This window comes from Purpureocillium takamizusanense, chromosome 2 (assembly GCF_022605165.1).
Source record: "Purpureocillium takamizusanense chromosome 2, complete sequence".
NCBI classification, from domain to species: Eukaryota; Fungi; Ascomycota; class Sordariomycetes; order Hypocreales; family Ophiocordycipitaceae; genus Purpureocillium; species Purpureocillium takamizusanense.
In genome coordinates, this window is record NC_063069.1 from 3,023,976 (window position 1) to 3,045,945 (window position 21,970).

The 21,970-nt window shown below is 56.9% G+C and overlaps 5 protein-coding genes across 6 annotated transcripts; 2 read left to right on the forward strand and 3 right to left on the reverse strand.

Annotated features, from left to right (window-relative positions):
• The first annotated feature begins 398 nt into the window (after positions 1 to 398).
• Positions 399 to 2,863, forward strand: VPS45_2 (vacuolar protein sorting-associated protein 45). The gene is made up of 2 exons (XM_047983763.1): positions 399 to 1,906; positions 1,992 to 2,863. Exons 1-2 carry the CDS (start codon positions 776 to 778, stop codon positions 2,595 to 2,597), a joined length of 1,737 nt encoding a protein of 578 aa, XP_047839735.1. The 5' UTR covers positions 399 to 775; the 3' UTR covers positions 2,598 to 2,863.
• A 1,535-nt stretch (positions 2,864 to 4,398) lies between these two features.
• On the forward strand, positions 4,399 to 6,938 carry MTO1 (Mitochondrial Translation Optimization). Its single transcript, XM_047983764.1, has 3 exons — positions 4,399 to 4,670; positions 4,739 to 5,003; positions 5,076 to 6,938. The coding sequence occupies exons 1-3, from the start codon at positions 4,576 to 4,578 to the stop codon at positions 6,726 to 6,728; spliced, it is 2,013 nt and encodes a 670-aa protein (XP_047839736.1). The 5' UTR covers positions 4,399 to 4,575; the 3' UTR covers positions 6,729 to 6,938.
• Positions 6,864 to 8,588, reverse strand: JDV02_002710 (Cardiolipin synthase (CMP-forming)). Of its 2 annotated transcripts, XM_047983765.1 has the most exons (4): positions 8,139 to 8,588; positions 7,670 to 8,070; positions 7,308 to 7,554; positions 6,864 to 7,195 (listed from the first exon to the last, which is right to left on the reverse strand). In XM_047983765.1, exons 1-4 carry the CDS (start codon positions 8,300 to 8,302, stop codon positions 7,117 to 7,119), a joined length of 891 nt encoding a protein of 296 aa, XP_047839737.1. In that variant the 5' UTR covers positions 8,303 to 8,588; the 3' UTR covers positions 6,864 to 7,116. The 2 variants fall into 2 exon arrangements, with proteins under 2 accessions (XP_047839737.1, XP_047839738.1); XM_047983766.1 differs by having other exon boundaries at positions 7,308 to 8,070.
• Positions 8,589 to 9,295: 707 nt separating this feature from the next.
• JDV02_002711 (uncharacterized protein) lies at positions 9,296 to 9,805 on the reverse strand (the record flags this gene model as incomplete). Its single annotated transcript, XM_047983767.1, has 1 exon — positions 9,296 to 9,805. The coding sequence occupies one exon, from the start codon at positions 9,803 to 9,805 to the stop codon at positions 9,296 to 9,298; it is 510 nt and encodes a 169-aa protein (XP_047839739.1).
• Positions 9,806 to 9,883: 78 nt separating this feature from the next.
• On the reverse strand, positions 9,884 to 11,302 carry sge1 (Global transcription regulator sge1; the record flags this gene model as incomplete). The annotated part of the gene is made up of 1 exon (XM_047983768.1): positions 9,884 to 11,302. One exon carries the CDS (start codon positions 11,300 to 11,302, stop codon positions 9,884 to 9,886), a length of 1,419 nt encoding a protein of 472 aa, XP_047839740.1.
• Positions 11,303 to 21,970: the final 10,668 nt, after the last annotated feature.

A 21,970-nucleotide genomic window follows, 5' to 3' on the forward strand; every position in this document is an offset into this window, starting at 1 on the left:
GCTTCGTAGAGGTACTTACCAAAAAAACATTAAAGTATCTCAAGTGCCATTTAACTCGAGCAGTACCTAACGTGGCTTTGACACTAAAGTATAGGCGATCGCTAGGTACCTCTAGCACTACATTGATCTAAGTAGAATGTGCCCCATACCGGAGGGTCTTGTTCGTCTGCTATAAGTTTGTATGGGGTCGCTGGTTGAAGTACTCTATAGGTACCTATTATCAACCAGTACTAGGGGGCAGTCGCTTCGCGGGGCCACGGGCCACTACTTTTAGCGGTACCTGTACACTCTTGGCGACCTATAAGGTACCTCTCGGAACCGCCTTAGTAAGGCTCCGCAGCTCCTGACATCTGCCTGCCTACCTAGTACCTAACTACGTTACTACCTACCTCAGCACACTGGAGCGCCTCCCTTACCTCGGGGGTTCGAGTCCCTCAACGACTGTGCTCGCGGAAGCTCCAGACCAACGACCTCCAATAGCAACTCGCCGGTTATCCTGACTACTTAGGTATGCAAGGCAGGTAAACGCTGAACCTGGCTGTTGGATCACCTAATGATATTCTTGTGATCGCCGACGACCACCGCCCCGGCAATTGAACGGCCTGGTGGCAGGAGTCCATGACCGACCTGATCCGCACACATCATACACCACGCTGCCGCTGTTCCTGCTCATCAAGGCGGCCGACGGGAGCTGACAGAGCCGACGGCCGTGTGTGTTCTGGGAAGAAAACACTCATACTCATTTTCGCTCCCTCGCGAGCCCCGTCTACCCGCCATGGACGTGTCGCAGGCCGTGGCCGGCTACATCGCCAAGATTGTCAACCCACTGGGCGAGGCTTCATCGTCTAAGATGAAGATACTGCTCTTGGACCGCGAAACGGTGTCCATAATCTCGACTGCCGTAACACAGTCGGCTCTGCTCAATCAAGAGGTCTATCTCATCGACCGCCTCGACAACACTGGTCGCGAGAAGATGCGCCATCTGCGTTGCCTCTGCCTGGTCCGCCCCTCCCCCGAGACCATCCAGCTCCTCGTCGACGAGCTACGCGACCCAAGGTATGGCGAGTACCATCTGTATTTCACCAATGTAGCCAAGAAATCCTCTCTGGAGCGCCTCGCCGAGGCCGATGATCACGAAATTGTCAAACTTGTGCAAGAGCACTTTGCCGATTATACCGTCATCAATCCAGACCTGTTCGCCCTCAGTGTCTCGCTCCCTCAGTGGCGTATATGGTCTGGTAGCCCTGACACATGGAATCCCGATGCTCTTCAGCGCTGCGCCGAAGGCCTGATCGCCGTTCTCCTATCTCTGAAGAAGAAACCCCTCATCAGGTACCAAAAGAACAGTTCACTCGCCAAAAAGCTGTCATCCGAGGTCCGCTACCTCATGTCACAGGAGGACCAGCTGTTCGACTTTCGAAAAATCGACACTCCTCCCATCCTGCTCATCTTGGACCGGCGAGAGGATCCTGTAACTCCTCTGCTGACGCAATGGACGTACCAAGCCATGGTGCATCACCTTCTCGGCTTACAGAACGGCAGGGTAGACCTCAGTCAAGTTCCTGACATTCGACCCGAACTGCGAGAGATTGTGCTATCACAGGACCAGGACCCTTTCTTCAAGAAGAATATGTTCCTCAACTTTGGCGATCTTGGTGGCACTATCAAAGATTACGTCGAACAGTATCAATCCAAGACGAAGAGCAACGCCAACATCGACTCTATATCCGACATGAAGCGCTTCATAGAGGAATATCCGGAATTTCGCAAGCTCAGCGGCAATGTCAGCAAGCATGTCACTCTGGTCTCTGAGCTGAGCCGGCGGGTCGCCGATGAAAGGCTGCTAGAGGTGAGTGAGACGGAACAAAGCCTGGCATGTAATGACAATCACAACGGAGACCTCAAAGTAAGTGATTACCTCGGTGAGGCACGAAAATAGAGAGCGGTCACAAGCGCCTGTGGCTGGAACTAACAGAGGATCCCTGTCGTAGAACATTCAGAATTTGATACAGACACCCAATGTGACACCGGAGGCGAAAGTTGGGCTGGTGGCGCTGTATGCGTTGCGATACCACAAGCACCCGTCCAACGCGCTTCCGATGCTGGCGGACCTTCTTGTAGCGGCAGGGGGGGTGACCCCGCGGCAGGCGGACGCTGTCAATGCGGTCTTGTCGTATCACACGTCTCTACCCTCGTCACAGCCCCAGGGTGGCATTTCTGAGCTATTCGAATCGGCAGGTATCTTCTCAGGCGCCTCGAGCAGATTCAAGGGCCTCAAGGGAGTCGAGAATGTCTACACGCAGCACACGACACTACTGGAGAGCACGTTGCAAAGCCTCATCAAGGGCAAATTGAAGGAGCAGCAGTATCCATTTACGGACGGCGGTGGCTCAACCAAAGACAAGCCTCAAGACATCATCGTCTTCATCGTGGGCGGTGTCACGTATGAAGAGGCCAAGATGATAGCGGGCGTCAATGCCTCCACCCCGGGCGTCCGCGTCGTACTGGGGGGCACCTCTGTTCACAATGCGGCAACTTTCCTCGAAGAAGCCGTTGATGCTGTCGGCTCATGGCCCGAAGGTCGCAGCAGACGATGAGACGGGAGGGAGACCGAGGACAATCGAGTGTCTGTCAACCGGGATCCTTCGTCATATGACTAGTTGTTTTTCAATGGCACAGGCGGAGAGAATCGAGGGTTGCTGTAAACAAGAAAACACGGCCACAAGCTTGAGTCAAAAACCGGGCATGGTATCAGTGCACTGTAACTTGGCGTTGAGTGTATTCTGGACGATATGCGCTGCAGAGTCGTGCCTCGTTGAAAGGCTGCTCTGATAGACCATCGGTGATGGTGATGTATTAGTAGATACCTAGGTATCTTGGTACTAAAGGTCTTTCGTAGTGTAGAGCGGTATAGCCCTCTCTCTCTTAGTCAGCCGACCTACGCGCCGGGCCCGGGCTATATATGCCCCCTTTCCCTCTACTATAGCCTAGATAGCTTTTCATATAATATATATATCTCTTCTCTTCTTAATAGGTTATAAGCCCTCGCGCCTTTAGCGCCCCTTCCTTCTATATCTTTTACGGCCCTTATAACTGCCCTACCTAAATTAACTAACTTAGATTAATTTAATATATAATAAGTTAATATAGAGCTAGCCCTTAAGGCTCTAGAGCTTAACGACTATCTCTCTTTTAATCTATTAGCGCCCCTTACGCTAGAATAGAAGAAATAAGATACTTAAGTAAAAACTCTTATTATTCTTAATATCGGGCCGGCTATCCTTACTTAGCTCTATCGGGCCGGATAGACTATTAAAGATTTTACGGTAAAGAAGACCTTTACCCTTATCTATATTATTACTCTCGATTTATTAAAACTTACGCTCTATAAGACCGTAATCTACTTTTTCTCTCTCGATCTCCGCGATTTTGCTTCTTTCGATCCCTTCGTCGAATAGCTCTATACGGTATAGAGCTATATAAAGGTAAAGTTTCCCGCTTTATTAAAGGACTTTTTCGTTATTACCGCTATATATAGCTTCAAAAAGGCATAGCTTAAGTAATATAGTAATTAATTATACGATATATATAAAGGTAATATATTAAGTAAAGATAATATACTTTCTTTTCTCTCTCGTAAAGCCTATACTAAAAAACAATACTCTTACTAGCCTAAGCTCGCGCTTATAATAATATAGTCTTCTTTTTCTTCTTTATTTTCTTTTTCTTAATAGTAGCTATTCTTTTAATCTTAATCTTTTTCTTTTTTTTAATCTTAGTCTTTTTTTTCTTTTAACCTATACGGTATTAATATAGATATTAAACCTCTTCTTCTAAGCTATAGCTATTACGTCTCTTTTAGCCGCTATAAGTACCTATTAGAACGATATTATATTTAATATCTAAAGCTTCGACCTTAATTAATATTAGAGCTAGAGCTAGAGCTAAAGCTAGGGCTAGAAAAGCCCCCTATTAGTAATAATACTATTATATCTATAGGCCGATATTTTACTTAATAATATCTATGCCGGGTTCGGCTAGGGGGTAGTATAGAGCGGTATAGCCCTCTCTCTCTTAGTTAGCCAACCTACGCGCCGGGCCCGGGCTATATATGCCCCTTTTCCCTCTACTATAGCCTAGATAGCTTTTTATATAATACATATATCTCTTCTCTTCTCAACACGTAGTACCAGCTGGGTACTACCTAGGTACCTATCTACTTCGTAGTAGATACCTTAGTCAAGTTACCTACAGTAGGTAGTAGGTACCGTACCGTGGCAGGTAACCTGGAGCTGTGCCTGGGTGCCCTGGAGGTTCCATGTACCAGGGGCTGGCCCGCTAAAATTCTTGGATTCTGGTGGGGCAACTTTGCGACAACCCTCTCCATCGTTCCTGGACATTCAATACCAACTAAGTACGAAGCACCTCACCTCACTTACGCACCTACATCCACATCCATGAGTCGAGCGAGCCACTGCCGGCAAACTGCGGCCAAACTTTTGCCTGAGGGATATCGGCGAGCGAAACACAGCCACACTCAGGCTGAGCGACAGACCCCTATTGCGGCGGCATGCCATGCGTGCCCTGGCGCAGCCACGATGGGCGCGTTGGCCAAGACGTTCCCGGGTCGTCGAGACTCGCCAGCTTGCGACGATCGCGGAGACCACTAGGTTGGCTTGTGCCTAGATCCGGCGAGGGCTTTGAGGACCGCTGGCGCTGACCTAGATCTTGTCTGCAGACCGTTTGATGTCGTTGTCATCGGCGGTGGCCACGCAGGCGCCGAGGCGTGTGCTGCTGCTGCCAGGGCTGGCGCGAGAACCGCTCTCGTCACGCCCAAGATGGACAATTTAGGCACATGCTCCTGCAACCCGAGCTTTGGTGGTATTGGCAAGGGCACTATAATACGCGAGATCGACGCCCTTGACGGCCTGGCCGGGAGGATGATCGATAAAGCCGGTGTCCAGTTCCACATGCTGAATCGAAGGAAGGGTCCTGCTGTCTGGGTTTGTGCCGCCGTGCCATTCATCATCGAGCGGTGTGCCTGACGCTGACTTCTCTACTTCGCATTGCTGCAGGGCCCGCGCGCTCAGATCGACCGAAGCCTATACAAGAAGTACATGAAGGAAGAGCTGAGTCTCTACCCGAATCTCTCCATCGTTCTTGGCAGCGCAGCCGACATTGTACTCTCGACCCCTGATTTTCCGCCTGCGGATGGCGCGAATAAAGCCATTGCCGGTGTCCGACTCGACTGCGGCCGCATTCTGCGAACGACAAGGGTCATCATCACGACGGGCACTTTCTTAAGCGGCGAGATCCACATTGGCCTGCAGAGTTATCCTGCGGGCAGGCTCGGAGAGGCGGCCACTTATGGTCTAAGCCAATCCCTCCATGACGCGGGTTTCCGGCTCGGGCGGCTGAAGACGGGCACACCCCCACGCTTGGATCGCGGCACCGTCAACTTCAATGTACTGCAGCGGCAGTTGGGTGATGACCCGCCTACCCCCTTTAGCTACTTGAATAGCGATGTCGCTGTTCGGGATCAGTTAACGTGCAGCATCACTTACACAAACGACGCGACTCACGGAATCGTGCGCCAAAACCTCAACAAGACCATACATATACGTGAAACCATCAAGGGCCCCAGGTATTGTCCGTCTCTCGAGTCGAAAGTCATCCGTTTCGCCGATAAGGAGCGGCATATTGTCTGGCTCGAGCCAGAGGGCTTCGATGACCCCGTTATATACCCCAACGGCCTTTCCATGACTATACCCGCCGATGCGCAAGAACAAGCACTCCGCACCATCAACGGTCTCGAGCATGTCAAGATGCTGCAACCAGGCTATGGCGTCGAGTACGACTATGTGGACCCTAGGGGCCTCAAGTCATCCCTCGAAACCAAAGCGATAAAGGGGTTGTATTTGGCGGGTCAGATCAATGGGACTACGGGGTATGAGGAGGCTGCTGGCCAGGGTATAGTGGCCGGCATCAACGCCGGGCGGGAAGCGTTGGGCCTACCCGCTGTGTCACTCTCTAGGTCTGACGGCTACATCGGCATCATGATCGATGACCTTATCACGAAAGGCGTGACCGAGCCGTACCGCATGTTCACGTCGAGAAGCGAATTTCGTCTGGGAGCAAGAGCCGACAACGCCGATCTTCGCCTGACAGAGAAGGGTAAAGGGTGGGGCATCGTCTCAGACAGGCGCTGGAAAGTATTCAGTGACGAGAGACAGCAGATTGCCGACCTCACCGCGTCCCTGGCCACGCTGTCCTTGACGCCAGAGCAGTGGCTGCAGAAGGGATTCCGCCTTAAGGAAGGCTCTCGGCGTCGAACCGGTATGGACATGCTTCGCCTCTCCAATGCCAGCTCGCGTGTCGAGCTTGATAATCTCAGCGTGGCTTGCCCCGAAATTATGGCGTACCCAGCCCGCATCCGGAATCGCGTGGCCATTGAGGCAGCATACGCGCCGTATGTGAAGATGCAGGCCGCCGAGCGGGGACAGCTCACCGGCGACGAGTCCCTTCGAATCCCCCTGCATTTGGACTACGACGCAATCCCGGGCTTGGCGCTTTCTGAGAAGGAAGTTTTGAAAGCCACGCGGCCGGAGACACTTGCGCAAGCTCGCCGGATTGAAGGCGTTACACCCTCAGGAAGTCTGCGCCTCTTAGCCCACGTGCGGCGTCAGCCTGCCGAGGGTAGGACTGGAACAAGCCCAAGTTCACCTTGACCGACTCGGCGTGGTCTCGATGGGAATCGACCACAAGCGTTGTCGCAAATTCGCATATGGCCCTTTGGAAGGGGTCCCATAATGCCGATTGCGCTCAATATCTCCTGTGCATTTCGTGCGTTTGAGCCAGCGTGGCCGGATATATATAGCATCTTCATTTATAGACACTATGCACATGTACGTACATAAATGAGAACACCCTTTCTGCGTCATGACGAGCCTCCTGCTACGAGGCTGGATCGCATCTGCCGACCGCGCCTCGACTTGCCATCGTGCCCGACGGCCGAGGCACGCCTGAATGAAACGAGGCGGACGCATATACAAACACCGACGGCCGGAGAGTTGGGCAAATGTTGAGGTGTATGGTCGCATAAACACTGACCCTGGATTATTTCAGAATCTTCACCGCGTCTTTGCTGTAGACGTAGCTTGCGCCGCTCCATGCCGTGGTTGCGGCCACGACGTACCTGCTCGCGTTCAGCTTCCGTCTCGCGCGGGACCGACTAGATCCGAGTAAAATGGTTCAAGGGTGAATGAACCCCTCGGGGGGGGAGGGGGGGTTATGGGGCGTGCACGTACTGCAGCAGCGTGAGGGCTGGCGTCATGTCGGCACTGACAAGGGGTGCGGCGGTCGTCAAACCGACAAGCGCCAACTGAAGAAAGGTGTTGTACTTGCTGATGGTGGTTGGACGCACCTCAGCGGACGGTAAGGAGAAGTCCCAGTAGCGAGCAAAGGTCTTGGGCGGAGGCAACGAAATCCAACGATAGTAGATGGCAGCTACACCGAGCCCAACGTCTCTTCCTAAGATGATGGTCGCCACCCAAACTTGCGTCACTCAAATGTTAGCCGGGGCGACTCATGACGCTTTGCATGCCTCCTTGCCGACTGCGGCAAGCTCGCAGCCGGCGTGAAAGGCTGGAGGAGGGCGCCTGATACGTACGGGGCAAGGCACCCTTTACGGCGAGGCAGACAGTCAAAATGGTCATCAGGGCTTTGTCGGCCATGGGGTCGATGACAGTTCCGACAACGGTTTTGCGATTCCAGCGCCTCGCAATCCAACCATCAAGCAGGTCGGTGACGCCGGCATAAGCAAAGAGGCCTACCGCCCAGGCATGTGTATCATGCAGGACCAGATAGCCAATGACAGGGGCAGCGATGAGCCGTGTGAGCGTCAAGAAATTCGGGATCGTGTATATATCTTCATGGAGCACATCGCCCTTGGCGTCGGCAAGGCTTACGACTCTGGGCTGAGAGTCGGGTGCATCTCGAGAAGGGGGCTTTGGCGTCGGCTTGGCCGGTATGGGAGAAGGACGCGGAGATGAAGAAGACGGCCGGTCGGGGCTGTGGCCTCAGCGTTTCCACGTCAGAGATGTTGTCCAGACGGGAAGAAGGCGAATCGGGCTTCTCACCTATAAAGACGGCGAGCGGCGGGCAGGCAGAAACAAGGCCGAGGGTACGAGGGCCGGAGGAGGCGGAGGAGGAACGCGGTCCGAGGCGTGCTCACGACAGCCCGGCGGGGCAGGATGCTGCATTGGCGCCCTAGGCCAATCCGGCTCAGGGTTTGCGAAAGCATGGAGGATGAAGAGGAGAGCGTGGGTTCTTTCTGGTATTGGACAAGTAGTGCCTCGTATGCGTCAACATGCTTGCGCGCCTGGGTGCCTGCCCACCCACTCTGGTGTCGCACGCTGATCCCGTCGCGTCCCCCGGCTTGAGCGTTTGGGATGTGTTGCACACGTGCGAGCCCTTTGTGCGTACAGAGCAGAGCGTACACGCGCAGGCTCGACGGGCACGACACACGAGATGAGGAGAATGAAGGGGGGGCGGGCGGGCGGGCGCGAAGGGTTGTGCCTGTTGTGACGTGACAGCAGACAAGAGGCCGAGGCAGCGAGAGAGCGGAGAGAGAGAGAGAGAGAGAGAGAGAGAGCGAGAGAGGACGATGGTTCGTTTGGAGAATTTGTGTGGGCTCATGTCGTGGCGATTTGATTGGCCACTCATCCATCACATCACCCAGGCGTCAACCGCCAGCCAACCTTCCTCCTCCATCGTCGTTTCAACACATTATATACTACTACTTCGTTTTGCACAATCCGTCAGTCAGGCGGGTTGGCTCACTCAGCAGCGGTCGAGCACCGAATCCCAGTTGGAATGCAACGATCAAGCTACTTAAATACCGTAAACAAGACCCAAAAAACCCATCTACGCAGCTGGAAATTGTCCCTCGCGGGTCCCATGTTCTGCCCTTGATTCTTTTTTTTTCTTTTCGTGTTTGCTTCAGCCGCCCCCGTTTCCCTGATCCATTGCCGGATACACATGAGCCTCGTCGAAATCTAGGTATAGTCCAAAGTAGTAGTATGCGGAACAAGAATGCAGCCACATTGAGGATACTGCATGGGGCCGAGACAACCCAACAGTGTATGCAGGCAGGCACTTGCCAACGCCGTACTGTCTGTCTGTGTGTGCAAAGGCCCGGCTTGGCCAAGACTGTTCGGCCCCTGATATGCGCCAACACCGCAGTACCATGAAAATTCGGGCCGCCAGAAAAGGAGTTTCCAAAACGTCTTGGGCCTCACTCATGGGAGCCCGTCAATATCATTTCATCCTCCACGCCTGGTACTTCCAAAAACGCCCACTCCGCAGATACAAACGCCAGAGCCCATGGAAAACCCAGAGATAAGTAAGAAAAGAGCAGAGTTGAGAAGAGAAGAAGGAAAAACACAAAAAGGCGGTTCCAAACCATGGGAAAGAAGCACCCCCGAGCCTCACAGCGGCTAGGAGCGCGGTGCAATATCGAGCCCTTCATTGCGTTGAAGCCCGTCGCCGAGAGAGACGCGAAACAATCGGCGGCGCGTACGCCATATATGGGCGCCGGGTCGACAAATTCTCCAACGCCATGTTCATGAACAACGTGTCGAGAGGCGAAGACAGCTTCCCAACCAATAAAAGTCACTTTTCGATCCTGGTCACACAAACGCCGCGCCTCCGCGTGGTCCGAAGCTTGCGATTCTTGCCCGCCGAATGGCCAGCGGCCCCATGCCACGATCAAACGCCAAAAGATGCATTGCTCAGGTCGTCTCATACGCCAGTTGTCGTGATCAGTATCCCGCTAGCGGCGGGCCGTCGCCGAGGCTCTCTCCCCCCGCGAGCCGTTGTGCCATTACTGGCCGCCGTAAAAATGTTGCTCCTGGGAACCGTCCATGGAGTCAAAGCCCCAGCCACCACCCGCATCATCGAGTCCATACGCGTGCGCGCCGCCATCATCGCCACCCATGGCACCGGGCTCTACTTTGACGTCGCGCGACGATGAGTAGAGCTGATTGTCGTGGTTCGGCAAAGAAGAGGGCCGGTGAGAAAGGAGATACTGAGACTGTGGCGGGTGCATGTAGGCGCTGCCGCCACCCAGGACGGCTCGAGTCTCGCCCATGGGTCCCAAAGGCAAGCCCGTCAGGTCAGTCGCCGATCCGGCTGCGTCAAAGGCCGAGTGCCGTCGTGGAGCGCTCTGCGTGGGCATGTTCCGGGGAAACTCGCTGCCAATGCCGGCCCCAGAAGCCCCGAGACGCTCTGCGCGATTAGGATCGAGGGCATAGTTGCCCTGAGAGTGTGGAGCAAACGGCATGCCCGTTGAACTTGGCGGAGGAATGGAAGCCGGGACCGGAAGCGACATGGACGACGGCAGTGGCGGCGGCATCGGCGAGGCCACGGCATGAGACATGGCATGAGTCAATTGGCCACCGTAGGGCGACTGCTGACTGTGGGCAAAGGGAAAATGTGCTGCCTGGGGAGCCGTGTATGAAGGGGCCGACATGGGCTGCATGGAGCCACTCCAAGCCCTCTGAAGGATGCTGCCCGAGCCCGAATACTCGCCCATATTCCCGTGCACAGACAGGAGGGTTGGCGTCCCGTCCGGATTGTACTCGATCTCATCAACCGGGGCTCGAAAATTTTGAGACGTCATGAGCTCGACACGGGGGACAATGTCCCTCAACGCGGCATCCCTGGATGGGGTGAGAAGGTTGCCCTGGAGGACATCATCGACGCCATAGTAGCTGACAAGGTGGTGTGGGATGCCGTGATATGTGATGCTGATTGTCTTCTTGACAAGGCCATTCTCCTTGAATGGATACGAGTCCACCAGCGAGCCGATGAGCGAGCGCTCGATGTCCTTTGTGCTGTCCGAAGCCTGCGGCAGGAAGCCGCCATTGCTCGATCGCGAGGGGGTTTCGGTCTTGGTCACACCGCCAGACGACCCAGGAGTTACTCGTTTCCTGCGAATGGCGCGCTTCTTCTCGCCGGGTGGAAAGGGCTTGTCGAGTTCCCGATAGATAAGAAAGTTGCCGAGGATTCTGCTTGGGCTCCAGGATACGCCGTCGGTCCAACGCTTGATGCCAGACGCGTGCTCCTCGTAAATGAAAACGCTGCCACTCTTGATGAGATCTTGCCGCTCCCTATCGTGCGGGCGGCGAGGGACGTGGTTGATGCGACCGCTCAAGGCAGCTTCGAAAAGTAAAAGAGCATCGAGTGTCGACGCAATGTGGCCTCGCCACGTCGGAATGAGCGGAGTAGAGTGATGTGACATTGTGACGGCTGCCGCGAACGGGCAGTAAGTGTAATTACGGGATGCAAGAGACCCTGAACTGCGGCGGCATCCAAGTGCAAGTCGGGATGTTGAAGTTGCGGATGTAATTCAAGGCGAGAACTGTGTAGGTGATTGGCCGGTGCCACGACTGCTGTTGCACCGGCGAAGATGTTGTCGTTGATTGCTTCGCAGCACCGCGCAGGGAGAGGACAGAAGGGACGCGACCGCGATCCACACCCTGTCTACACGGGGCGCGCGCGTTGTAGACGGACGGGTATCTTTGCACGTAGACTGGCTAGACAGGTGCCGATCCGAACGTGCGTGTTGATTCCCTTTGTGAGTCGCTCCCGGCGGATGCAATAAGTCGCACAGATGCCAGGGGGGGAAGGGGGGGGGGAGGGCAAGTATGTTGTTGTTGTTGTTGTTGTGGAGGAGGAGGAGGACAGATGCAGACAGGAGAAGGGGAGCAGAGTTTGGAAAGGAGGGGGGGATGGATGTCGGGAAGCAAGCAGATTGACTCTGGCAGTGCGTGCTTTGACAGGTGCCGTGGCGTGGACCCAGGCGATATTTCTCCGATCCAAGTGTCCTGCCCAGCGGGTGGAGATGCGGTGATGGAGGGAAGGTGATGAGGCGTCAAAGGTGCGGGAGGCCGGCGTCTTCTGTGATCTAGCCTGAGCGCGGCAGGCTGGGGTGGATGCAGAGCTTGCTGGGCGGGCACGGAGGCTAGACAGCGCGGCGGAGGTCGGCCGGGGATGAGGCGCAAACCAGAAGAGGATAGACCGAGATATAGAGTTTCCCGGGTCGCGAACGTAGGGCTAGCCGGGGACGTGGCGGCGGCATAAGACGTCTCTGGGGCAGCAGGTTGAGCCACTGCCAGACACGCCCACCTCCGGCGCTGTGTGTAATGCGTCTGTTCGTCCTGGCAGGACGGGGATTGATATGACTCTACTGCCTTTGCCCGGCTGTGCGTGCTGATGGACGCAGCGAGCAATTTCGCTTCGTGGTGGTGGTGGTGGCGGTGATGGTGATGGTGATGGTGATGATGACGATGATGATGATGATGATGATGATGATGATGGTGGCGCTCGTGGTGACGGCTTCTGCGGCTACGTAACGGTACCACAGAGTCCACGGGCTGGTATAGGGACGCAGACGGCTCAACCAAGGCGACGACGTGTGACCGAGGGCGCGTACGGTTGGCGGCTCGTACCAAGCGAGTAATGTGCCCTTGAAGACCGACTGAGGCACGTAGGTGGAGGAGAAGCGCGATCCGTCTCCGCAGCGATGCGAGTACGCCGTTCCGATTCCCACGGGCTGAGGCGAGGAGCAAGACGAGAGGGTACACGCGACAGGTTTGACCTTATCTTAACCTCTGATTCGGTGCAAGTCGCCAGTGGTCGGTTTGGCCGGGCCAAGGTCAAAAGCAGCCCGAGTTGGACTCGTACGGTAACAAAGTAGGCGCGGCGCGCGCAATGGAGCCAGCCGACGCCACAAGCGCCAGCCGCGATCGTCCTTGAGCAGAAGGGGACCTGGGAGCCGGGTACGAAGTACCTACATGGGCACACACGGCCAGTGACAGGCCGGGTGGGTAGGGAGCCCTCGTGAGTACGTACGGGCAGGAATCGTTCACCCACGCAGAGGTCCAAGCAGTCCTAGTCACCTACGACGAGGGACGCGGCTTTGGGCCGAGTGGGATGGACCAAGATGGAGCAATATGGGCCGGGCAGGCCGCCCGAAACGTCTCCCGGAAGGGGAAGCGGACTTGGCGGAAGCAGATACAGTGCTTTGAGTGTGCTCTGGGCTGGAGAGCACCGAAGAGGAAAGAACCACAGGCCGAGGTCTGCCGGCTTGAGCTCGACACGGCGAGCCAGGCAAGACCCGGGAAGAAGGGGGGCAGGGGGGGTGTGCGTGGACTGGAGTGTAGGTGTGGGTGGAGATGGCACTGATGGGGATCTCTCGATGGGGATGGAGTTGGCGTTCGGAGACGGCGAGAGGGTGGAACTCTCTGCTCTGGACCTGGTCGTGATGGTGGGTGAGGGGCCGCCGTTTTGAAAGCAGCAGGATCCGTTTCTCTTGCTGATGTGGGCTCACTTGTGCTCGTCGTGGTGGTGCTCGCCGACGTACGAAGATGAGGACCAAGGCTGCAATGGCGATTGCAAATTGCGGTTAGCTAAAATCGTTGAGCATCATCTTCAACCAGACGGAGGAGGGCCCGCGGCGTTGGCAAACGTAGCAAGCCGGACGTCTCGCCGTGTGTTCTGCTTGAGTGGAAGCAGCAAACTGCGTGCTAGATGGGGGATAGAGGATCACATACCATACAGTCACCGTCCGTCCTATAACAAGTTCATCAAGGCCAACAACTTCTTGGGCAGGATTGCTTGGTGAAGGGCACCAGGCAGGTTCCAATGTAAGAAAGCCACAAGCTGTGATGAAATGGCCTTTTCAGCGCCTTGGGGACGCAGGTGTTTACTGGTAAGGGGGCACCAAGGTAACTACCTAAGGTAAGGTACGTAGGTGGGAGATGCGGGTCTCCACCACGCATATGAACGGTGCCGGAAAGGGCAGAGGGGGTGATGATGCGGCGAAGGTTCCCAACGAGGCGAAGAAGGGGCATTCGTACTCGATGGTGCCGGCCGGATTTCGGGGCGCCAGATGCAGGTATGCCGGATACGGCGTCACACCTTGGTCCACCGAACGGGTTACCCTGCTGTGCTTGGTTTCCCCCTTCAACCAGCAGTAGCGGACGTTCTTGGCCCGAGCTGGGGAGGTATGTAGAGCAGCGCGTCTCGTGCTGCTCTCGCGGCTGTGCCGATGCTCGCAAAAGTAGGCCCGGAACCCGTGGTGTTGTATGCTTCCTTACGGGGCTTGCGTTAGATGCCGGCCAATGGCCTTGACAACAACTCTAGACGGGTGGGACTGACTTGGTCGGCACAAGGTTGATCTCAGGCTGGTTGGTGTAAGCCAGGCCGGTGTGCAAGCCCAAAGCCAAAAGGCTCGGACCGTTGCAGCCAGGACAGAGGAGGTGTCAATTGTATCCCCGGACAGGGGCGACCGTCGAGGCTCACGATGCTGCCGGGCCACTCCCTGGAAACGAGCATGCGCGAGTGCGATGCGAGGAGGTGTCGGTTGGGAAATAGGGGGGGGGGGGGCTGCTGCCAGCCTTCAGCCTGTCTGTCCAAGGACGTCGTCCCCCGATGGTGCCTGAGAGGTAGGTATGGGCGCTACCGTACGTGCTGCCCACTCGAGGACCGTGAGCTAGGTGCCTTGGCCTGTGAGGTCAGTGAGGGTGCCGACTTATGCCATTACTCGGCAGTCCCGAGTCCGGACGTGAGGCAATGGCAAGTTCCGGCCGAAAGCGCTGGGTGCGTCTCACTTGTCTGACAGTCGGTCTCGTACCCAGCCAGGCACGTACGCTGAGCAAGCCAACTCGTTGCCGTCCTGTCGAAAACGGGGAGGAAGGAGCACCTCCGCGGGCTAGTGGTCGCAAGCGGAGACGAGTACTACTAAATAAGTTATTAGCTACCTTGGTAACTAAGTACCTTTGTCTCTCGTATGTCAACCCGAGAGAATAGGTATGCGTGACGAAGCACTTGACTTGGGCGAAGGGACACAGCAAGGCGGCAGCAACTCCATCAGGATTGGGTAGGTTAGTAGCTACTGTGCCTGATACGCTTTAGCGACCTTGGTTCTCGCCACGACCAGTCTGGGCTTCTTGCTACGCCCAGGTAGGCTTCGAGCAGCAACGGGGGAAAGGCTGCGAAAGGGACATGGCAGTGCCATCCATAACATCGCCCATGCAACGGTCCTGGGAACGGATGAACGGCAAAGCGGTGGCTCGACGACTTCCATCAATCATCCAGCCATATACGCCTACAGCAATGCACCGCAGCCATGTGCAAGGCAAGAGGAGTTGGCTGCCCGCTGCGCTGCCGGCTGACAAGAGCGGGCAGCCAGGGCCAAGACATTTCTGCGAGGATCACTCTGGCGTCGTTGTAGTCTTTGCCATGCACACCTCTTTGGGCTGCGATCGCCTTCTGTCGGCTCGTTGCCATCCAAGACCAGCTGCGCTGGACAGCCGCTCCTCGCAGCCACGCACACGGAGTGCGAAGAGAGGGGGCGGCGTTGGCGGCGGCGGCGGCGGCGGCGCGGAGGCATGGAAGACGCAGACGGCGACGACGACGACGACGACAGCAGAGAGAGGGGGGAACAGAATGGGCGGGCCTGGGGCGTCGTCAACCGCGAACGCGAACGGTGCGCCAATGCGCCGCCCGCTCATGGGTGCAGGCGTCTGGTTGGCAGACGATGCACCAAATGGCTTGGGACATGGTGCTGAGAACAGTGAAGATGGCTGCGACGGTGGGTGGGCATGGTGTGTGGCGTGGTGTGGTGAGCTCTCAGTGCTTCTCTTCGGGCAGTCAATTGAGGCGAGGCGAGGCGAGGCGAGGCGAGGAGGGGTGGCCGAGGCGCGGTCGGCGCGAACACGGGGGGCGTCTGCCTTGCCTCGCCCACCCTGGCTGGTTCCAACGAGAGAAGCGGCAAGGTACCTGCACCGCCCGCAGCCATATGGTGGGTGCGCACGTACCTTGGTACCTCATGCGGGACCTGCCTGCGCTACGGCAAGGCACCACCACCCAATGCCATAGCGGACCACCTCACGGCATGGCTGCTTGCCCACAGGGCCAGGCAGACGACAGGTTGGGCCGGACGAGGATGAGGATGGTGGTGAAGAGGGATGCGGAGCAGCGAGTTCCAGGTAGTAAGTACTAGGTACCGTTTGCCGAGCGAGCATGTACCGATTGTTCCCACAGAACTTTGGCGAGCCTCCAAGTCGCTGTAATGGAGACGTGACAGGTGTAGTACCTCTCGCAGCATCTGAGTCCTTGTGCGATGCGAGGTGCTACTGCTTCGTAGGTTTGTAGTACAGGCATTAACTCGCACCTGCACGCACCTCCAGCAACTGCTCCTGCATTTTTGGTTGCCCCCTTCTCTAATCAGCGGCGGACGAAGCACGAGGGCGCAGTGCCGCATCCAATCGAAAAGGTACCAGGCCTGGCGAGGCGGCATTCCACGACAACGTGCCAAGGAAGTACCCAATGTAGCTACAGATTTGACGAAAGAGCTGACGTCCATGTTGGAGCCGTGATGGCGGTGGATGGAACCTCTCTCGCCTGCGGCAGCCAGCACTTCCGCGAACAGCAGGCTGGACGGACACAGAAGGGGAGGGGCCCCGCCAACAAGCCACGCAACAGAGCAGCCACACGCAGCGCCAATGCTTGACCCACCATCCCACCAATCCACCAACCCCCAGAGGCGCCCACAGGCACCAAAGGCAAAGAAGCAAGATACCAGTACGTGTCTCCATACAGGTACCATAGGTAGGTAGGTACTAGTAGTATGTACCTAAGGTCTACCTCGGCAGATACCAAGATAGCTGTGTACCTTTAGTAGGTAGCCAGAGAAAACCCAGCATGGAATGGCTTGGCGGGCAAAGGTGCCCTGGGCCCCACCCTCTTCCATCCCGCCTTAGTACTAAGCTGAGTGCAGTCCAGCCAGCGTACTAAGTGCGTGAGGTGCAGTGCCGCGCAAATGGGACCCTCGCATCCTCGTCGTCTCTGGCATGCTGGTTGGCCTGCCCGGGACCTGATGAGCATGGCAACAAAGGGCGGCGTGGGAGGGCAAAGTACGTACCCACCCGCTGCCACTGCGCCCTCTGCCAGCGGCACCCCGGGGCCCACGTCTCGCCCCGCCAGTCAGTCGAGTGGCAGGGATCAATGATCGCTGCAACGGCTGGCTCCTCTGGCCCTTTGCCCGGACCCGGCAGTGCACGGCGCAGTGCTACCACTCCTGGTGGAGTCAGTTGTGGGCTGGCGGAGTCTGGCAACCTCTGTGTGGTGGACTGGACCTGGTGGTGGTGGAGGAGGAGGAACTGATGAGGGGATGGGGGATGAAGCAAGGATGATGGATGCATGGATGAAAAAGGATGGATGGCGGACCAATCGATTGGTTACGAGGATGCCTCGCTGTCGGGGGAGGGCCAACCGATGCCTGCTCGATGTGACGGGTGGATCTGGATTCCGTCGGCATGGTGCTGCTGTGGAGAGGCAACCTCGGACTTTTCCGACGACAGCTTCTTTCTGACCTTGGTCTCGCGAATAACTACCTCGCGCGCTCTGTATCTGCTACCTCAATCCTTGAGACTGCGTGCGCTGTAAGACAGGCTTCTGATGAGGGCAATATGATCTTTGCCGAATCAGTAGCCTGTCGTCGTCGTCGTGTTGGACGTGTACGGACAACAAGACTCATGACACGAGGCGAGGGCATCCCTCACTGCGTTCTATTGCATTGAGTGTTCTATTCACCACCATGACAATCCCCCTCCTTCGCATGAGGGGCTATCACCACTACGACCAGTACCTCTCGCTGTGCGCGGTACATGCACTTGAGGGCACGGAGAACGTATGCGCACCTTGACATGCACGCCCCGCGCCCCGCTCAAGTCGCAGACTACAGCCCGGCCGACAACCGAATGGCAGGCCAACAAGGGAGGGAGGCTACCCCCGGCTGCCGCTCGTGCTCCTCCCAGGTCGTCTTCATACGAGTTTCTTTCTGCCAGACACCACCACTCTGGGTCAGCGCCCAGCGTACATATGCCCGCGTCATTCTCAGGGAGGACTCTGTCCCCGACGCATCCACGGTCGGCCGACCAAAGCCCCTTCTCAGCTCTTCGCCTTTCCGAGGGGGGCCGGGGGTCGCGTCCATTGAGAAGGCATTGATGAATGAGGCGCTTACCCCAACATGGCGCGACGATGCATCGCTGTGGCCCCGGTGGGGCTCGCTCCTAGCATCAAGTCTCGGTGCTGCCGCCGCCACGCGAGTGCGCGGGTGCGCATTCATCATCGCCCAGCAATAAAACGACCGATGGTGCTCGCTGTTTGCGGCGAGGCAGCCAATTCCTTCCTTGGTTTTTTCCTTCTTTCCCTTTTGTGCGAGTCCGGTTCCTCCGATTTCCGCAACGTGGCCATTGATTGGTCCAGAAAGTGGCTTCGTCCATGCGGACTACTAAGGAATTGAACCTGCAGGCCGCGTGGGGTCTTCGGCAGTTGTGCATGATTCCGGCATGAATCCGACTGTCAAACAAAGCACTGCGCGCGTCCTAACTTAGCACCAACGTAGCACTTTCTTCTCCGTGATGCTAACTAACTACCGCAAGCCCTGCCATGAGAAGCCTCGCGCAGGGCTCTATAGGTTCTCTCAGCACGCACACGCGTCGTTGGCGCGCCAGGTCACCCGCCGCCTAGGTGTCATCAAGAGCTTGCTTGCCTCCCACAGTTTGGCACGGGAGGATTTGCCTCGCGGGCGCGGGCAACCTTATCTCGAGACACACGTGGAGCAAGGGACCGCCGCGAAACCACGCCTATGTAGCACTTGGTCTCTGCGCCAATGCAGACCGACGGCAAGGAATACCGGCGCAACTGCAGTGCGGCTCCAGATGCCATAATCGATGGGGGAAAGATGGGGATGCTGCCCTCGCCCTGCCAAATACGATAATCTGACCTACCAGTCTCTCGGCGGGCGGCCTTCGTGTTATTCCAGGGCTTTTCGACTGTCAATCATTAGGTAGGTGGTGTGCACCCGCTTCTTGCTGTCCCTGCTTGGACGAGTGTTATTAGTCTGTCCGAATTCCCCACCTTATTAGTGTCTGGCGTTGTTGCCACAATGGCGCGCTGAAGAGGCCACAAATCTGGCCACACTGCAAATCGAGGCAGCTACCAATACTAGGTAGGGTAGGTACCTACGCTCAGCGGCTGATACATGCGGGCCGCACATCGCACGCCTTGGCAGGTTTGGCGAATGGTTTTTGATTCGAACACTGGCAACTGTGCACTGCACGTGCAGGTAGGCGGGCTGGCAGACCTCATGGCGCCAGGGCCAGAGAGAGGCCTGGCGCAAGGATGGCCGGCTCGGTTCAGCGCTGGGAAATGGCGGCAGGTTGCTAAGGACGGACAGAAAAGGGTCCCCCCTACTCGAAGACTGGGCACGTTGACCAGGGAGAGTCGAGGTGATTTCCGCCCCCAGCGCCGTTCCCGGAATGCAAGGGGGGACGAAGGAATACCCTTATACGGGCGATACAGGATTGCTATATTCTGGACACGAGGCATTCATGCGTCCCCGGCGGGCAGGCATGCTAGTTACTCGCATGCAAGTATCTTACGTAGCAATGAATGCGGATGCCATCGTGCAGCACAGCGGGGAGAGACACGACACGGAAGATGCAAGCTGAAAAAAGGCGGGGCGCGGACTAGACGACCGTTTCCGTCTTCCTTCAAATGTTCCTACTACTAGGTAAGGTACACCTGGCAGCACATACATGCCTTAGCTCCTTTCCCCCGTGACAGGCCTGCAGGGCTGGCGAGCAACGGCGAGCTCCTCAGCACGGATCCGACACAGCGCCCAGACAAGATAGATATAGTACCCTACTAACCTAGTGGAGGTACCTACCTTGGGTAAGGAGATTGGTTAACTTGGTAGTATTTCACTCGTGCTAACTACAGGTACCTACCGTACTCCGGAGACGTTCTTTGCGTTACTTAGTAAGTTGCTATAGTACCTACCTGATGTGATGCATGCAATACCTTGGTAGTATATTGTAGACTGTGCATTAGTACGGTATACACGTCGAGGGAAAAGGAATCTGCTATGTTAGTAGGTGGCAGGTCCGAGCTGGGCCCAGCACTGCGCCAGGGATGGGCGGGGAGGCTTCTTCTTGGAAGGCATGTCGCGGAGGAGACTGGGACGGCCCAGGTTGCTTCACACCAACGGCGTTTGTTTTTTGAGTCGACGACCCGCCAGGTCGCTGCCACTACATCTGCGTCGCGCTCGAGGGGTTTTCCGCTCCGCCCACGCCCGTCGCTCCCGCCCGCGCCCGCGCCCACGCCACCGCCGCCGCCGCCGCTCACACCCCTGCGAATGGCGGGATGGAACCGTGGAGATGGCGGCGGCGGCGGCGGCGGCGGCGGGGCGCTCGACCTCGAGCCATGGACAACCAGCAGGGAAGCCTTTCACTGGAAGGAGGGGCCTGTCTGGCTCCCAGAATCCAACGCCCGCCGGGCAACTTGGGCCAATACGCACACATACACACACACACAGGTACCTTGCCGCGGGTACATACGAAGCGCCCAAAAAATAGTTAGTGCCTTGAGTAAGAGACCTGCCTGTCACATTTCACCGAGAAAGGGGCAACCTCGCGGCGCGACAGGCCGTGATGATGCGCGCCGGTCGTCGCCAACCCCTGCGCGGCAGGGGAGCCTGTAGCACCCCCAAGACGACCCCCCCCCCCCACTCCCTCTTCTCTTCACTCAGCTCAGATCCAAGGCGATCGGGTGGGTGTCGATCCGCACAACGACCGTGCAGTTGCGACCTTGTACCGCACTAATTGCCCTGGCACCGTCCGGTCCATTGCCTGCTATTTCGAAGAAATCAGTCCACTGTCAGAGCCCAACTGCGTGCCGCTGGTATTACTACCCTATGCACCTACTAACTTGCTAACTTCATAGGTAAGGGGTACAGGGCATTTGGAGAGCGACCCACGTACCCGGTAGCAAGTCTCAGAATTTGGTACGTTGAGCTATCAACCTTCCATTTGTCACCAACACGGCCATCATGAAGAACCCAGAGAACTTTGGGTGCTGATCAGCTAGTTGGGCAGGTCAGGTGCTTACCTGCCTGGCATGGATACTGCATGTCTGTTGCGCCATGGGTAGCAGGCAGAGCTGACTGGCTGATACCTTAACATACTGGTGAACTACCAGTAGTACCTTATCCTCGACGCAAGTCACGACTGAGGGAGAGGGCGGGCGCCAGTGGGAATCGCGGGGACCTTGCAGCACCCAATCTGACGGACAGCAGCCTGATTCGCAACGCTAGCTGTAGAGACGGACGCAGGGCGCAGATCCCGACAGCGGCCCCGGGCCCCCCCTCCCATGCGAACCAACAACACATGGCGAAGCGCACGCGACGACGATGTCTTTGGTGTTGTAGGCTGCATGCGGCGGCGCAAGCATAGGTACGAAATAGGAGAATGAGGCACTTGTTGTTGCGCCAAAGGTACGAAACAGGATCGTGTGCGAGGCACGCCGTGCACCAGATGGCCGCTCTGGAGGGCAGGGCCTGCCTGCCCGGCATGACGGAAATCTGGAATGAGAGTCCCCTCGGCCGCGCCGACCTTGACCGGGGGGGGGGGGGGGGGGCGCTCTGGACGGGGGCGCTTCGCATCCGGCGGCGCCGTGTCCGTGCTTGCGTTTGTTTGCAGGCCAAAACCGTCCCTTCTGCCCTGCTGCTCCAGTGGATGCGATCGTCGACCAGCGGTGGGCCGCGGCTGCGCGCACTGACCCTGCCGCTCCTTGTCCTTCCAAGGTTGAGCTTGCGCTTGGACGGAAATGGCAGTACTACGAACTCGGCATCTGCGTGTTGCACAACGTACTAGGTACCAAGGTAGGTCACCTCGGTATACTGTAGTTCCATGTACCCACTACTAAAATACATTGGTCCTGACTGACCTCATTCATCCCGGCACCCACGGTGACATCCAAAACCAGAATAAGAAGACGAAGACGAAGAGAAGAAGAAGAAGAGCGTGGTCCAAACCCGCGCACAACAACTTCACAACCG

Bases quoted from the DNA above. Each gene is read 5' to 3' on its own strand.
- VPS45_2 (XM_047983763.1), top strand. From the start codon at position 776: ATGGACGTGTCGCAGGCCGTGGCCGGCTACATCGCCAAGATTGTCAAC. The intron at 1,907-1,991 runs GTAAGTGATTAC...TCCCTGTCGTAG, and splicing joins ATCACAACGGAGACCTCAAA to AACATTCAGAATTTGATACA.
- MTO1 (XM_047983764.1), top strand. From the start codon at position 4,576: ATGCGTGCCCTGGCGCAGCCACGATGGGCGCGTTGGCCAAGACGTTCC. The intron at 4,671-4,738 runs GTTGGCTTGTGC...TCTTGTCTGCAG, and splicing joins ACGATCGCGGAGACCACTAG to ACCGTTTGATGTCGTTGTCA. The intron at 5,004-5,075 runs GTTTGTGCCGCC...GCATTGCTGCAG, and splicing joins GGAAGGGTCCTGCTGTCTGG to GGCCCGCGCGCTCAGATCGA.
- JDV02_002710 (XM_047983765.1), bottom strand. From the start codon at position 8,302: ATGCTTTCGCAAACCCTGAGCCGGATTGGCCTAGGGCGCCAATGCAGC. The intron at 8,071-8,138 runs GTGAGAAGCCCG...CTGAGGCCACAG, and splicing joins GCCGCTCGCCGTCTTTATAG to CCCCGACCGGCCGTCTTCTT. The intron at 7,196-7,307 runs GTACGTGCACGC...GAACGCGAGCAG, and splicing joins CCAGCCCTCACGCTGCTGCA to GTACGTCGTGGCCGCAACCA.